Below are 15,125 nucleotides of genomic sequence, written 5' to 3'. Positions count from 1 at the left end.
CAGCTTTATAGTAAGTGATTCCAAGCCCCGTTTTTAATGATCTTTACGTTTTTTAGTCCCGGTAGCTCGATAAAGCTTATGCTAGCAATAATTTAAGTTAGGAATCAAATTTGGAAAAATACCCATAGGTGAAATTTGTGTATTTTGATGTTTTATGATGGAATATGAGGCTTTAAATTATGTTAGACAACTTGTGCTACTTGGTTTTAAGTGAAACGAGTAAAAAGCTTAATCGGTAAAAATACCTAATAGTCATAAGTACATGTTAGTGTGTGAATTTGATGTTGTCATAGAAGGGAAAATGATCAGTATGTCATAAAACATGAGAAAATAGGATGAAGTTTAATTTACGAGCCTTGGGGCAAAGTGCAAATATGTGAAAGTTTAGGGGCAAAATATGATTTTTCCAAAGTTTGAGTAAAGGGTTTTTTGATAAATGTTGATATTAAATAAGCTAAATTTGCTATTATAGATCAAGAAGAGCGAAATTCGGGAGTAAATCGGGAAAAGAAAAAGTAAAGGACTAATAGTAACTTTAGTCACATTTTGTATCGAGGTAAGTTTACAGTAAATAAATGCAATATTCTTTTATTTACATTATTATTGTCAATTTCCAGCATTTATATATTTATGTTATGAAAATATTTAAAGTCGAATTTAAGGTGAAGTGATAGAGGAAAAGTGTTAAAAAGCCCCGGTTGAACCCTAGGAATGTTAGGATATTAGGGTTGACAGGACAGAACAGAAATGAGCCATGTAAGTCCATATTAGAAATATGGCTCTGGAGACAGGATTGACCATGTAAGTCCATATTATATATGCATTGGAGACAGGAATAATTCATGTAAGTCCATGTCAAAGACATGGCATTGGCAGGGTATTGATAGACAGGAATGACCCTAGTATCCTTAGTATTCCGAGTGGTTCAACGGGTCAGAATACGAGTTAAATTACAGTGAATTAACAGCAAAGGAAAGTAGATTATATTTATGAAAAGGAAAGGTCAGGTAAGAAAGAAGGTAAGGGAATAAAGAAGAAGATAGAAATTGAGAAGTAAAGAAATTTATGATGTTAGATGATATTATGCATAATTATCCATTATGTTGAATGTTGTGATTTATTTGCTTGTAAGCTTACTAAGCCTAGTGCTTAATCTCTTTATTTTTTTCTTCTTATAGTACTTATCTAGCCACTCGGGGATCGAAGGAAACGTCGGAGGCCGATCACACTATCAAAGAAATAACTCGGTATAATTAGATGTTTTGTTTTGTGTATGGCATGTATAGAAACTTAGCTACTTTTGGTATAATATGAACAATGAATGATGTGTAAATACTTGCTAGTGATTAGCTAATAAAAATGGCCGATGATATGCATGTTTATTAATATGTATGATTGAATGGTGATTATCACATGAAAATTATGAAAAATGTGAAAGTAACCTAAAAACAAATTCAAGTAACAAAAATGACGTAACTTTGAAAAATCACTAAAAATTGTAGAAACATAGTTTGAAGATGAATAATATATTAAATTAAATCTTATTATGTCTATTTTCTTATGGAATAAGAAAAATAGGTAAAGGTATTATATTATATGATATATCTGAGTTTTAGTGAAACAGGGTCAGAGCGATTTCTGGATCCCCTATTTCAACTTTTGAAATTCACCATAAATTGTAAAAAACTTATTAGAAGGTTTTATTTATATGGTTATAATCCTTGTTGAGTCTAGTTTTAACAGAAACAAACGGCTTAGTGATATGAATTTTGTACAGGAAGAAACATGGTTCGTAGCAAGAAGAGGTTAGTGCAGTCGAGTTTTGAAACAAGGGAAACTTTAACTAATAAACTGTACTAATTGGCCAAGTCAAAAATCTATGAAAAAATTAGTGGATATATATATGAGTCTAGTTTCAAGAAAAATTTACGGATCTTAATTTTGAGTTTTGGAACTCAAGATATGAATTTTTAGGCGACTACGACGCAGAATGGCAGCACATTCCGAAAAGCTTAAATAAACAATTTAAAACTATTTAAGTGATAGATTAAGTTTAGTAATGCCTCGTGCTCGATTCTGGAAACAATCTCGGCTAAGGAGTGTTACAATACATGCCATACTTAAATTTACAAGCCATTTACCAAAAATTTTCCGGATAGTGTGACTGAGCCTTCGACCTATCCCGACTCCTGAACTGGCTTGTCCAAAATTACAATGAGTAAGAAGGAGGAGTAAGCATAAATGCTTAGTAAGTTCATATGTAAATAATAAATAACATAACAAACAATCAAACTAATCAACATTAGCATATATCATCAACACACTTATCACATTTTTTAATCATTTTTCATCATCTTATTACCTTATCGTGGTTGTAATCAACACTCAACCCGAGGGTTAAATACATACCTGTCCAAATATCCATTTCTCATCACTTACCAATACGTCTCTTTTCATCTCGAGTATTCCTCCATTTGAGTAAAACTTTACCCGTTGAACACATCGGAATATAATTCGGATACATGGATAATTTGCATATAAGTGCCACATATTCAATCAAGCAATCATGTAACCCGCCCATAAGCGAACTCGGACTCAACTCAACGAGCTCGGGCATTCGCATCCATAAGTGAACTCGGACTCAAATCAACGAGTTCGGATGCCTAGTTACATCTCACGAACTCGGACTCAACTCAACGAGTTCGGACATTCGCATCCATAAGTGAACTCGGACTCAACTCAACGAGTTCGGATGCTCAACCATCCTAGTGACATGTCACTTGTATCCTAATCTATTCCTAAGGTTCAAACGGGATTTTTCCTCGAACACTTATCCTTGCCGTCTTCCGTAGAATGCCGAAATCAATACTCAGTAACAATTATATTTAACAAGTAGCTCACATAATTTACATATTATTTGAAATTAACCACAAAGCATACATTTCATAATAAAATTCAGCATAACATATAATTAACATCAATAACTTAAAAATAACCATTATGCTACATTATTTACACATGAACTTACCTTGGTACCAAAATACAAGGATTTTGCAATCTAGTCCACAATCTTTTCTTTTCCTCGATTGAGGTCGATTCCACGTCTTTCTTGATCTAAAATAACACATTTAGCTTATTTAATACTCACATTATCAAATTAATCCTTAACTCAAATTTTGGAAAAATTACAATTTTACCCCTAAACTTTTGCATATTTACATTTTTGCCCCTAGGCTCGGGATTAAACTTTATTCCTTATTCTTATGTTTTACAACATGCTGATCACTTTTCTCTTCTATGGCAACATCAAATTCTCACCCTAACATGTACTTGTGACTATTAGGTATTTTTACCGATTAAGCCCTTTTACTCGTTTTTGCTTAAAATCGAGTAGTACAAGTTGTCTAACATAATTTAAAACTTCATATTCTATCATAAAACATCAAAATACACAAATTTCACCTATGGGTATTTTTCCAAATATAAATCCTAGGTTAAATTATTGCTAACATAAGCTTTATCGAGTTACCGGGATCTCAAAAACGTAAAAATCATTAAAAACGGGGCTTAGAATCACTTACTATGGAGCTTGGAAGCTTGAAACAAACCCTAGCTATGGAGAACCCTTGAACTTTCGGCCTAATGAAGAAGATGGACAAAAATTGGCTTTTAATTTTGTTTTTAATTCATTTTAATAACTAAATGACCAAAATACCCTTACTACTAAACTTTTCAAAATTTCCTTCCATGTCCTAAATTTGTCCATGAACTTAAAATTGGTCAAATTTCTATTTAAGACCTCCTCATTAATATTCCAAAACAATTTCATACTAAAAACTTCTAGAATGCAAGTTTTGCAACTTATTCGATTTAGTCCCTACTTTCAATTTAAGCACTTTAGGCATAGAATTTCATCACGAAATTTTCACACAATCATGCAATCATATCATAATCATCAAAATAATTATAAAATAATTATTTCTATCTCAGATTTGTGGTCACGAAACCACTATTCCGATTAGGCCCTAACTCGGGATATTACAACTCTCCCCCCTTTAAGGATTTTCGTCCTCGAAAATCTTACCTGTAAACATATGTGGGTATTGATTTCTCATAGTTTCTTCGGATTCCCATGTAACTTCTTCTACTCAATACCTTTGCCACAACACCTTCACAAGTGCAACATTTTTATTCCTTAGTTGTTTGACCTCTCGAGCTAAAATCTTAATCGGTTCTTCTTCGTAGGTCATATCTGGTTGTAGTTCAATTTCTGTCGGTGAAACTACATGTGAAGGATTTGAACGATACCGACGTAACATAGATACGTGGAACACATAATGAATCTTTTCTAATTCAGGTGGTAATGCTAGCCGATATGCTACCGGTCCAACTTTTTCAATTACTTCATACGGCCCAATAAAACGCAGACTTAATTTGCCCTTCCGTCCAAATCTAAGGACTTTCTTCCACGGAGACACCTTTAAAAATACTTTATCACCAACTTGAAATTCAATGTCCTTTCGTTTTAGATCTGTATAAGATTTCTGTCTATCTGAAGCAGCTTTCAAACAATCTCGAATTATCTTCACTTTTTCTTCAGTTTCTTTTATTAGATCAACTCCATAAATCTGATTTTCCTTGAGTTCAGTCCAATACAATGGCGTTCGACACTTACGACCATATAATGCTTCATAAGGTGCCATTTTCAAGCTCGTCTGATAACTATTGTTGTAAGCAAATTCTACCAGCGGCAAATATCTTTCCCAACTTCCTTGAAATTCCAATACACAACATCTAAGCATATCTTCAAGAATCTAAATTACTCTCTCTGATTGTCCATCAGTTTGTGGATGAAAAGCAGTACTGAAATTTAACTTTGTACCTAACGCGTCTTGCAACTTTTGCCAAAACCGCGAGGTAAACCTTGGATCTCTATCTGAAATAATCGACAATGGTATTCCGTGTAATCTAACAATTTCTCTAATATACAGTTCAGCCAACTTGTTAAGAGAATAATCCGTACGTACCGGGATAAAATGAGCCGACTTAGTTAATCTGTCAACTATTACCCAGATGGCATCTTTCTTTCCCGGAGTCAATGGCAATCCTGAAACAAAATCCATAGTAATCCGATCCCATTTCCATTCAGGAACCATAATAGGCTGAAGTAATCCCGAAGGCACTTGGTGTTCAGCTTTCACCTGTTGACAAATTAAGCATTTGGACACAAACTCTGATATATCTCTTTTCATTCCATTCCACCAATACATTTTCTTCAAGTCATTATACATTTTCGTAATACCCGGATGAATCGAGAAATAGCCACTATGTGCTTCCTGTAGGATCTTTTGAATCAATTCCTCATTCTTCGGTACACAAATCCGATCTTTAAACATTAAGCACCCATCAGAACCAATTTTGAAATCTGACTCTGTATCAACTTCACACTGTTTTCTCTTGGCTTGCAAATCTTGATCATCTTTCTGAGCTTCAGAAATCTCTTGCAAAAACATTGGTTTTGCTCTTAACTCTGCTAGAATCGAACCATCATCTGACACTTTCAACTGAGTGTTCATAACTCTCAAAGCAAACAACAATTTTCTGCTCAAAGCATCAGCAACCACATTCGCTTTTCCCGGATGATAATCAATAACAAGCTCGTAATCTTTCAATAATTCCAACCATCTTCGCTGTCTTAAATTCAAATCTTTTTGTGACATCAAGTACTTAAGACTTTTATGGTCGGTATATACCCGACACTTTTCACCATACAAATAATGTCGCCAAATTTTCAAAGCAAACACCACCGCAGCCAATTCCAAATCGTGAGTAGGATAATTCCTCTCATGAGGTTTTAACTGCCTCGAAGCATATGCCACCACTTTTCCTTCTTGCATGAGCACACACCCCAAACCATTTAGAGAAGCATCACTATACACCACAAATTCTTTACCTGATTCGGGTTGTATCAACGCTGGTGCTTCAGTTAATAACTTTTTCAATTCTTCGAAACTCTGTTGACATTCTTCCGTCCATTCAAATTTAACATCCTTTCGGAGTAGTCTAGTCATAGGAGCAGCAATTATAGAAAATCCATTTACAAACCGCCGATAATACCCAGCTAGCCCCAAGAAACTTCTAACTTCGGTTACGTTTTTCGGTGGTTCTCAATCAACAATGGCTGAAATTTTACTAGGATCAACCCGTATACCATCACCTGAAACAATATGACCCAAAAATCCAACTTCTCGAAGCCAAAATTCACTTTTACTAAACTTAGCATACAACTGCTTATTTCTCAAAGTTTGCAAAACTATCCTCAAATGCTCAGCATGCTCTGTATCATCTTTTGAATAAATTAAAATATCATCTATAAACACCACAACAAATTTGTCCAAGTATGGCCGAAATATGCGATTCATTAAATCCATAAACACAGCAGGAGAATTTGTCAATCTGAATGGCATAACTAAAAATTCATAATGACCATACCTTGTTCTAAAAGCAGTTTTAGGCACATCCGACTCTTTTACCCGCAGTTGGTAATACCCAGATCTCAAGTCAATCTTTGAAAACCATGTCGCTCATTTTAGCTGATCAAACAAATCATCAATTCTTGGCAACGGATACTTGTTTTTGATTGTCACCTTGTTTAACTGCCGATAATCAACACACAACCTCATAGAACCATCCTTCTTTTTCACAAATAACACGGGAGCACCCCAAGGTGAAAAACTCGATCTCACAAAACCTTTATCAGTCAACTCTTGCAACTGCGACTTAATTCCTTCAACTTTGCTGGTGCCATTCTATACGGAGCAATCGAAATCGAAGCTGTTCCCGGTATCAAATCAATACCAAATGCTACTTCCCTGACTGGAGGCAAACCCGGCAATTCTTCTGAAATACGTCCGCAAATTCACACACAACTGGCACTGATTCAACTTTCTTTTCAACTTCTTTTGTATTAATTACATACGCCAAATAAGCTTCATAACCCTTTCTCAGATATCTTTGAGCCGACATTGAAGAAATCACACTAGGCAATGCCTCTGATTTATCTGATTCAACCCTCAGAGTTTCACCATTTCCACACTTTAATTCTATAATCTTTTCTTTGCAATTTATTTTAGCATCATGCAATGTCAACCAATCCATACCCAAAATAACATCAAACTCATCAAACGGCAACAACATCAAGTCGGCCGGAAAGTAATGATCCCGAATCATTAAAGGACATTTCTTACATACTTTATCGACAGTCACACATTTGCCTAACGGATTCGACACTCTAATCATAAATTCTGTGTTCTCAACAGGTATATTCATACTAGACACCAATTTCATGCACACATATGAATGAGTAGAACCGGGATCAATCAAAGCAATAACATTAACATTATAGAGGGAAAATGTACCGGTAATCACATCAGGTGAGGAAGCATCTTCACGCGCTTTAATAGCATAAGTTCTAGCCGGAGCCCTTCCTTCAGGTCTAACTGGTGCATCCCTGGCTTCATTCTTACTGCTTGCTTCGCTCCCAGCTTTTCTTGGATATCTTCCCCTCGAATCTGCACCACTAGCTTTTACATTCTGAAATTTTTCTTTCTCAGCTCTCTCTGGGCAGTCTCTAATAAAATGATCCGAAGAACCACATCGAAAACATTCATTTGCTCTACACGGACCAAAATGATTTCTACCACACCGCTGGCACTCAGGTTTAACAAATCTCGAGTTCCCTACACTGGCTGCCGAAGTAGTCTGGGATTTAGGACCCACATTTTGCTTCTTATAATTCCCATATGATTGCCCAGCTGAAGCTTGGGAACGAGGATTCATATTCCTTGACTTTCCAGGTTGCTGTGAAAATGAACCGCTCATCGGTCTTTTCTTCCAATTTCTAGTCTCAGCCTCTACCTTTTTCTTTTCTTTAAGTAATTCTTCGGCCTTACAAGCTCGATCAACCAATACTACCATTTCTTTTAATTCAAGAATTCCAACAAATACCTTGATGTCTTCGTTGAGCCCGTCTTCAAATCGTTCGCACATCTTGGCCTCTGTAGGAACATACTCTCTGGCATACTTACTTAATCGAACAAACTCTCTTTCATATTCTGTAACCGTCATATTACCTTGCTTCAGCTCAAGAAATTCTTTATGCTTCTGATCAATAAATCTTTCACTAATATATTTCTTCTGAAACTCTTCTTGAAAGAATTCCCAAGTTATTTTCTCTTTCGGTACCACCGAAATCAAAGTCTTCCACCAATTATAAGCTGAATCCCTCAACAAAGATATAGCGCATTTCAAACATTCTTCAGGTGTACAAGATAATTCGTCAAATACCCGAATTGAATTTTCAAGCCAGAACTCTGCTCTCTCGGCATCATCATCAATATTTGCTTTAAATTCTTCGGCCCATTGCTTGCGAATTCTATCAACTGGAGTTCTGTGAAATTTCATCAGATCCATACCTTGAGGCATCGGGGGTACAGGTTGAGGAATTGGGGGAGGTGGGGGAGGTTGTACATTTGGGTTCGTACGAACGAACTCAGTGTACCATGCACTCATCATTTGGAGAAAGGCTTCACGACCCCTTTCTCCTCCTCCCTGACCAACAGTAGGAGGTGGATTTTCAGTCGGCGCTGCTCCTTCAGCCGGAGCTGGTGCATTACTCTCTACTTCATCTGCCACAGCTGGATCGGGATCCATTTACTATAAAAAAATCATTTAAAAAGGTCAGAAGTCGTCACACTATCACAATTTATACATATGGCATGTATAGCAAAATCCGTACATACAACACGTAGTCCGAGAACCAACTAAACCTGCTCTGATACCAGTAAATGTAACGCCCCCACGCCCGAGACCGTCGCCGGAGTCGAGTATGAGGTGTTACTAAGCTTAATTTAACATTTTTAGAACTTTGGATTATTTGTTTCTACATTCACAGCTTTTAAGCTACTTGCGTCACAGTCACAAGAAAAATCATATATCGAGTTACGAAACTCGAAATCAAGATCCGTAAATTTTCCCTGAATCTAGGCTCATATACCTATCTACTAATTTTTTTATAAAATTTTTGGTGGGGCCAATTAGTACAGTTTATTAGTTAAAGTTACCCCTGTTTCAGGACTTGACTGGTCTGACCTCTGTTTACTGCGAACCACATTTCTCTCTGTAAAAAATTCATATGACTATGAGGTTTGTTTCTCCTAAAACTAGACTCAATAAGGATTCTGAGGATATAAAATACACCACCTAATTATATCTTAACAATTTATGGTGAATTTCTAAAGTAGGAACAGGGGATTCAGAAACTGCTATGACCCTGTTTCACTAAAATTAAAATATCTTCTAACATATAATTCCTTTACCTGTTTCATTTGTTTCATGTGAAACTAGACATAATAAGCTTCAATTTGATATGTATTCCATCACCAAATTCAATTTCTATGATTTTTAGTAAATTTTCAAACTCACATCAGTGTTGCTGCAGTATTCTGTTTATGGCAAATTTCATCCCTCTTATGAGTTTTTATGCACTAAGTATCTTAATAATTTTCCTTATCATCAAACATAATCTAAACTTACCATTTTCATAATTTATCATTATCAAATATTTTCTCAACCATTCTGTCACCATATCATAAAATCATTTACACAAAATAAGTATATTGCTATACATGCCATACTTAAATTTACAAGCCATTTACCAAAAATCTTCCAGATAGTGTGACTGAGCCTTCGACCTATCCCGACTCCTGAACTGGCTTGTCCAAAACTACACACTCACTTGAGAGAATTCCACATGGTCTGCTCAAGCATGAAACCCCAGGGAGTACCCGAAGATGAGATCAAACTTCGGGCCTTTCCTTTTTCTTTAGTTGATACAACAAAAGAATGGTTATTTTACTTACCTCCCGATTCTATCACAACGTGGGATGACTTATCTCGTGTATTTCTTGACAGGTTCTTCCCAGCGTCACGAGCAGCCGAGCTTAGGAGGGACATAGTGGAAATTCGCCAATTGGAGAGTGAATCGCTCTACGACTACTGGGAGCGGTACAAAAAACTGTGTGCGAGTTGTCCTCAACATGGGTTGACTGAACAATCACTTCTTCAATATTTCTACGAGGGTTTGCTCCCTATGGAAATGAAGATGATCGACGCTGCTAGCGGAGGAACACTTGTCAATATGACCCCTCAAGGGGAAAGAGAGCTAATATCCACCATGGCGACAAATTCTCAACAATATCGGCCAAATTCGGAACTGATAAGATGGGTTAATGGGGTAAACGTTTCAACTTTAGAAGATAAATTGGATAAGCTTACGAATGTTGTTCAAACTTTGCTTACAGAAAAGAAGAGTTTGACCCCACTTTGTGGAATTTGTACTACGTTTGAACACCCGACAGATTTGTGCCCAATCCTTAACGACAATTCAATAGCACATGTTGATGCTGTCGGAGGTTTTCCAGGACCTCCACAAAGACGCTATGATCCTTTCTCCAACACCTATAATCCTGGGTGGAAGGATCATCCCAACCTTAATTACGGAGCTAATCCCCGACATAATCCACCATACCAACCGAGACCTCTGCAACCACCACAACAACAACACAAGCCGAGCACATCTCTAGAAGCTGTTGTGGAAAGACTTGCCGCCGATGCTGCAAAATATCAACAGAGGACAGACGCATCAATACAAGAGTTAACTAATCAAGTTAGTAAACTCTCGATGGCAGTTAATCGCTTGGAGTCTCAAGGTAAATTACCTTCCCAGACAGAGCTGAACCCTCGGCAGAATGCCAGTGCAATCATTCTTCGTAGCGGAAAGGTTCTGGAAACAGTACCAACTAAAAGTCATGGGCAAGAAAAGGAAAAGGAAATGCAGATCTCCGATCCAACAACCAGGCCAGAGTCATAAATTCAGAGACCAGTTGTAATGCCACCTCCTTTTCCAGGGAGGCTTGTAAGGGATAAGAAAGAGAATGAGGAAAAAGAAATCCTCGAGACATTCAGGAAGGTGGAGGTAAATATTCCTTTACTCGACGTTATCAAACAAATCCCTCGTTATGCAAAATTCCTCAATGAGTTGTGTACTAGCAAGAGGAGGTTAATAGGTAACGAAATAGTAAATATAGGAGAAAATGCCTTCGCAGTACTGCAAAAGAAAGTTCCGCCCAAATACAAGGACCAAGGTATGTTTGCTATTTCCTGTGAGATAGGTAATGTAGGCATTAAGAAAGCCATGTGTGATTTAGGGGCTTTTATTAATGTTATGCCTTATTCTATTTATAAGCTGATTAACGCGGGTCCTTTAAAAAAGACAGGAGTAATAATCCAGTTGGCGGACAGGTCAGTCGTCTATCCCGAAGGGCTGCTTGAAGACATCCTTGTTAAAGTTAACGAATTAGTTTTCCCTGCAGATTTCTACATTATTAGTATGGAAGATGATAATTCAACTAATTCGTCTGAAATTTTGCTTGGAAGGCCGTTTCTAAGTACCGCAAGCGCAAAAATAGATGTTCGAAGTGGGACGCTGACCATGGAGTTTGATGGCGAAATTGTGAAATTCAATGTCTACGAGGCCATAGGTCATCCTAACTTACTATTAAATATTTCTAGCATTGATATTTTAGATTGTTTAACTCAATCTTATTTTGAATACATGACTTTGATGAGTTGGAAACTGTCCTTTACAGAAACATTGACATGGAAGTTTTACATCATCTCGAGGAATTCGCAGTCATTAAAGATCCGTTGCAAGAAATCATCAATCACTTGGATATGCAACCTTCGTTGACAAACCGAAGTAACCAATTTGAACTATTACCTTCCCAAACTAAAATGTTACCCTCGGTTTTGCAGCCACCGATCTTGGAGCTTAAAGCATTACCGGACCATCTTAAGTACGTCTTTTTGGGAGAGAAAGACACCTTACCGGTAATAGTGTCAAACAAGTTAACCAAAGACGAGGAGGAAAGTCTAGTTCGAGTTCTGAGAGATTATACGGAAGCTATTGGTTGGACGATAGCCGACATAAATGGGCTAAGTCCATCCACCTGTATGCAAAAAATTTCCATTGAAGAGAATACGAAACCAAAGAGGGATGCTCAACGGCGCCTTAATCCACCCATGATAGAGGTAGTAAAAAAGGAGATCCAAAAACTGTTAGATGCTGGAATGATATATCCGATTTCTAACAGTAATTGGGTTAGCCCGGTTCATGTCGTGCCCAAGAAAACTGGCGTGACAGTGGTGAAAAACCAGTTAGGTGAGCTGGTCCCTACACGAGTACAGAATGGATGGAGGGTTTGCATCGATTACAGGAAGTTGAATGCAGCTACCCGAAAAGACCATTTTCCACTCTCCTTCATCAATCAAATGCTTGAGCGATTAGCTGGTAAGTCCCATTATTGTTGTCTCGATGGGTACTCAGGATTTTTCCAGATTCCAGTGGCTCCGGAGGATCAAGACAAAACAACTTTCACATGTCCCTTCGGAACATTTGCGTATAGACGGATGCCGTTTGGACTCTGCAATGCTCCGGCCACCTTCCAAAGATGCATAGTGAGCATATTCTCTGATTACGTCGAGAAAATCATCGAAGTCTTTATGGATGACTTCATGGTATACGGTAACTCTTTTAACGAATGTCTCAATAATCTTGCTAAGATATTACAAAGATGCCTAGAATTTAATCTTGTTTTAAATTATGAGAAATGTCATTTCATGGTTGACAAAGGATTAATTTTGGGTCATATAGTTTCCTTGAAAGGAATCGAGGTCGATAAGGCAAAAACGGATATTATTAACTCGTTACCTTACCCCTCATCAGTGTGGGAAGTTCGTTCGTTTCTTGGCCATGCAGGATTCTACAGACGATTCATGAAAGATTTCTCGAAAATCGCGCGACCACTTTGTAGTCTGTTACAAAAAGGATAAAGAATTTGAATTTGACCAGACTTGTAAAGACGCGCTTGATGTGCTGAAGCATAAATTGGTCTCCGCTCCCATAGTGCAGCCACCAAATTGGACCTTCCCGTTCGAAATCATGTGTGATGCGAGTGACCAAAGTGTGGGAGCTGTTCTTTGCCAAAGAATAAGGAAAGAGCCTCATGTTATCTACTATGCTTCGAAAATTTTGGATGCTGCCCAAAGCAATTACACAACGACCGAGAAAGAATTATTAGCTGTTGTGTTTGCTTTAGATAAATTCAGATCTTACCTATTAGAAACTAAGGTAATTATCTTTTCTGATCATGCTGCTTTGAAATATTTAATAGGTAAGATGGAGGCAAAACCCCGACTGATCAGGTGGATTCTACTCCTACAAGAGTTCGATTTTGAAATTCGGGATAAAAAGGGATGCGAAAACCTAGTAACTGACCATCTGAGTCGATTACCGATTCCAGTAGACGACACACCATTGAAGGACAACTTTTCAGATGAAAATCTGTTTTCAGCAAATGCAGTTCATCCTTGGTATGCAGACATAGTGAATTACCTCGTCACAGGTACTGTTCCTTCAGATTTGCCAAGGTCTAAAAAAGATAAGATAAGAAAGGATGCACGATATTACATTTGGGACGATCCTTACCTTTGGAAGTATTGCTCAGATCAGGTAATACGACATTGTATAGCAGAAACAGAGGTACAGTCTATCTTAACTTTTTGTCATTCTTATGCATGCGGAGGGCACTTTGGACCTAAACGCACCGCACACAAAATTCTCGAATGTGGATTATTTTGGCCAAACATATTTCGTGATGCCTTTTATTTCTGCAAAACTTGTGAAAAATGCCAAAAAGTTGGCAACCTTAGTCGTCGAAATGAGATGCCTCTTACTCCTATTCATATTTGTGAAATTTTTGATGTGTGGGGCATCGACTTTATGGGTCCCTTCGTTTCTTCTTTCAGTAATTTCTATATACTCTTAGCTGTTGATTATGTCTCTAAGTGGATAGAGGCGAAGGTCACTCGCAATGATAGTGCTAAGACCGTAGTTGATTTTCTTAAAAGTTTTATTTTTTCCAGGTATGGCACTCCATGAGCATTAATCAGTGACAGAGGCACACATTTTTGTAATAAGCTCGTAAGTGCACTTATGGAGAAATATGGAGTGACTCAACGAATTGCCACAGCTTACCATCCACAAACAAACGGGCAAGCTGAAGTGTCAAATCGAGAGATCAAGTCTATTCTGGAAAAGACGGTTAAACCTAACAGGAAGGATTGGAGTTTAAGACTGAATGACGCACTTTGGGCCTATAGAACAGCTTACAAGGGACAAATAGGCATGTCACCTTACCGACTCGTTTTTGGTAAACCGTGCCACCTCCCGGTCGAGTTAGAGCATAAGGCTTTTTGGGCAGTTAAGCAATGTAATATGGAAATAGAGTCTGCGGGAAAATCTCAGAAATTAGACATCCAGGAACTCGAAGAAATCAGAAACGATGCATATGAAAATGCTCAAGTTTATAAAGAAAAGACGAAGGCATTTCATGACAAGTTCATCACTAGGAAGCAGTTCTCAATAGGACAAAAAGTGCTCCTATACGACTCCACTTTAAAAATCTTTGCTGGTAAGCTTCGATCCAAATGGATAGGACCGTTTATTATTACTAATTTATTTGCGAATGGTGCAGTAGAAATTCAAAGTGAAGAGACACGAAAGCACTTTGAAGTGAATAGTCAACGACTAAAACCCTTTTTCGAGAATTTTCAAATACACACAGTTGAGGAGATTGTTGTCGATGAGCCAAAAGTTTGAATAACAGGTCGTCGAGCTAACGACGTTAAAAAAACACTTTTTGGGAGGCAACCCAAATTTATTTTCATTTAGTTTTAGTTTAAGTAAATTAGGATGTAAATAGATAAATTCTTATTTAACTTAGTCAATTTGATGTTTTCAGGAATACTGTGGAAGTAATTAATTTTCAAAAAGACGAGTAATGAAGGTGGCGTGGGCACGACTTGCTAATGTGGTGATAGTAAAAAAAAAACCATCATCCACTAAAATTCCTACCCAAACCCATTTACCCACATACCTAAATACTTAAAACCTAAAAACCAAATTGCCCACATAAACCAAAACCCAAAATCAACCCAATACCCAA

The 15,125-nt window shown here is 37.3% G+C and overlaps 1 protein-coding gene across 1 annotated transcript; it reads left to right on the top strand.

Annotated features, from left to right (window-relative positions):
• The first annotated feature begins 775 nt into the window (after positions 1 to 775).
• On the top strand, positions 776 to 10,930 carry LOC121229188 (uncharacterized). Its single transcript, XM_041112662.1, has 2 exons — positions 776 to 801; positions 9,973 to 10,930. The coding sequence occupies exons 1-2, from the start codon at positions 776 to 778 to the stop codon at positions 10,928 to 10,930; spliced, it is 984 nt and encodes a 327-aa protein (XP_040968596.1).
• The last annotated feature ends 4,195 nt before the right edge of the window (positions 10,931 to 15,125 follow it).

Source organism: Gossypium hirsutum, chromosome A05 (genome assembly GCF_007990345.1).
Source record: "Gossypium hirsutum isolate 1008001.06 chromosome A05, Gossypium_hirsutum_v2.1, whole genome shotgun sequence".
NCBI classification, from domain to species: Eukaryota; Viridiplantae; Streptophyta; class Magnoliopsida; order Malvales; family Malvaceae; genus Gossypium; species Gossypium hirsutum.
This window is presented reverse-complemented; position numbering and strand designations above follow the sequence as displayed.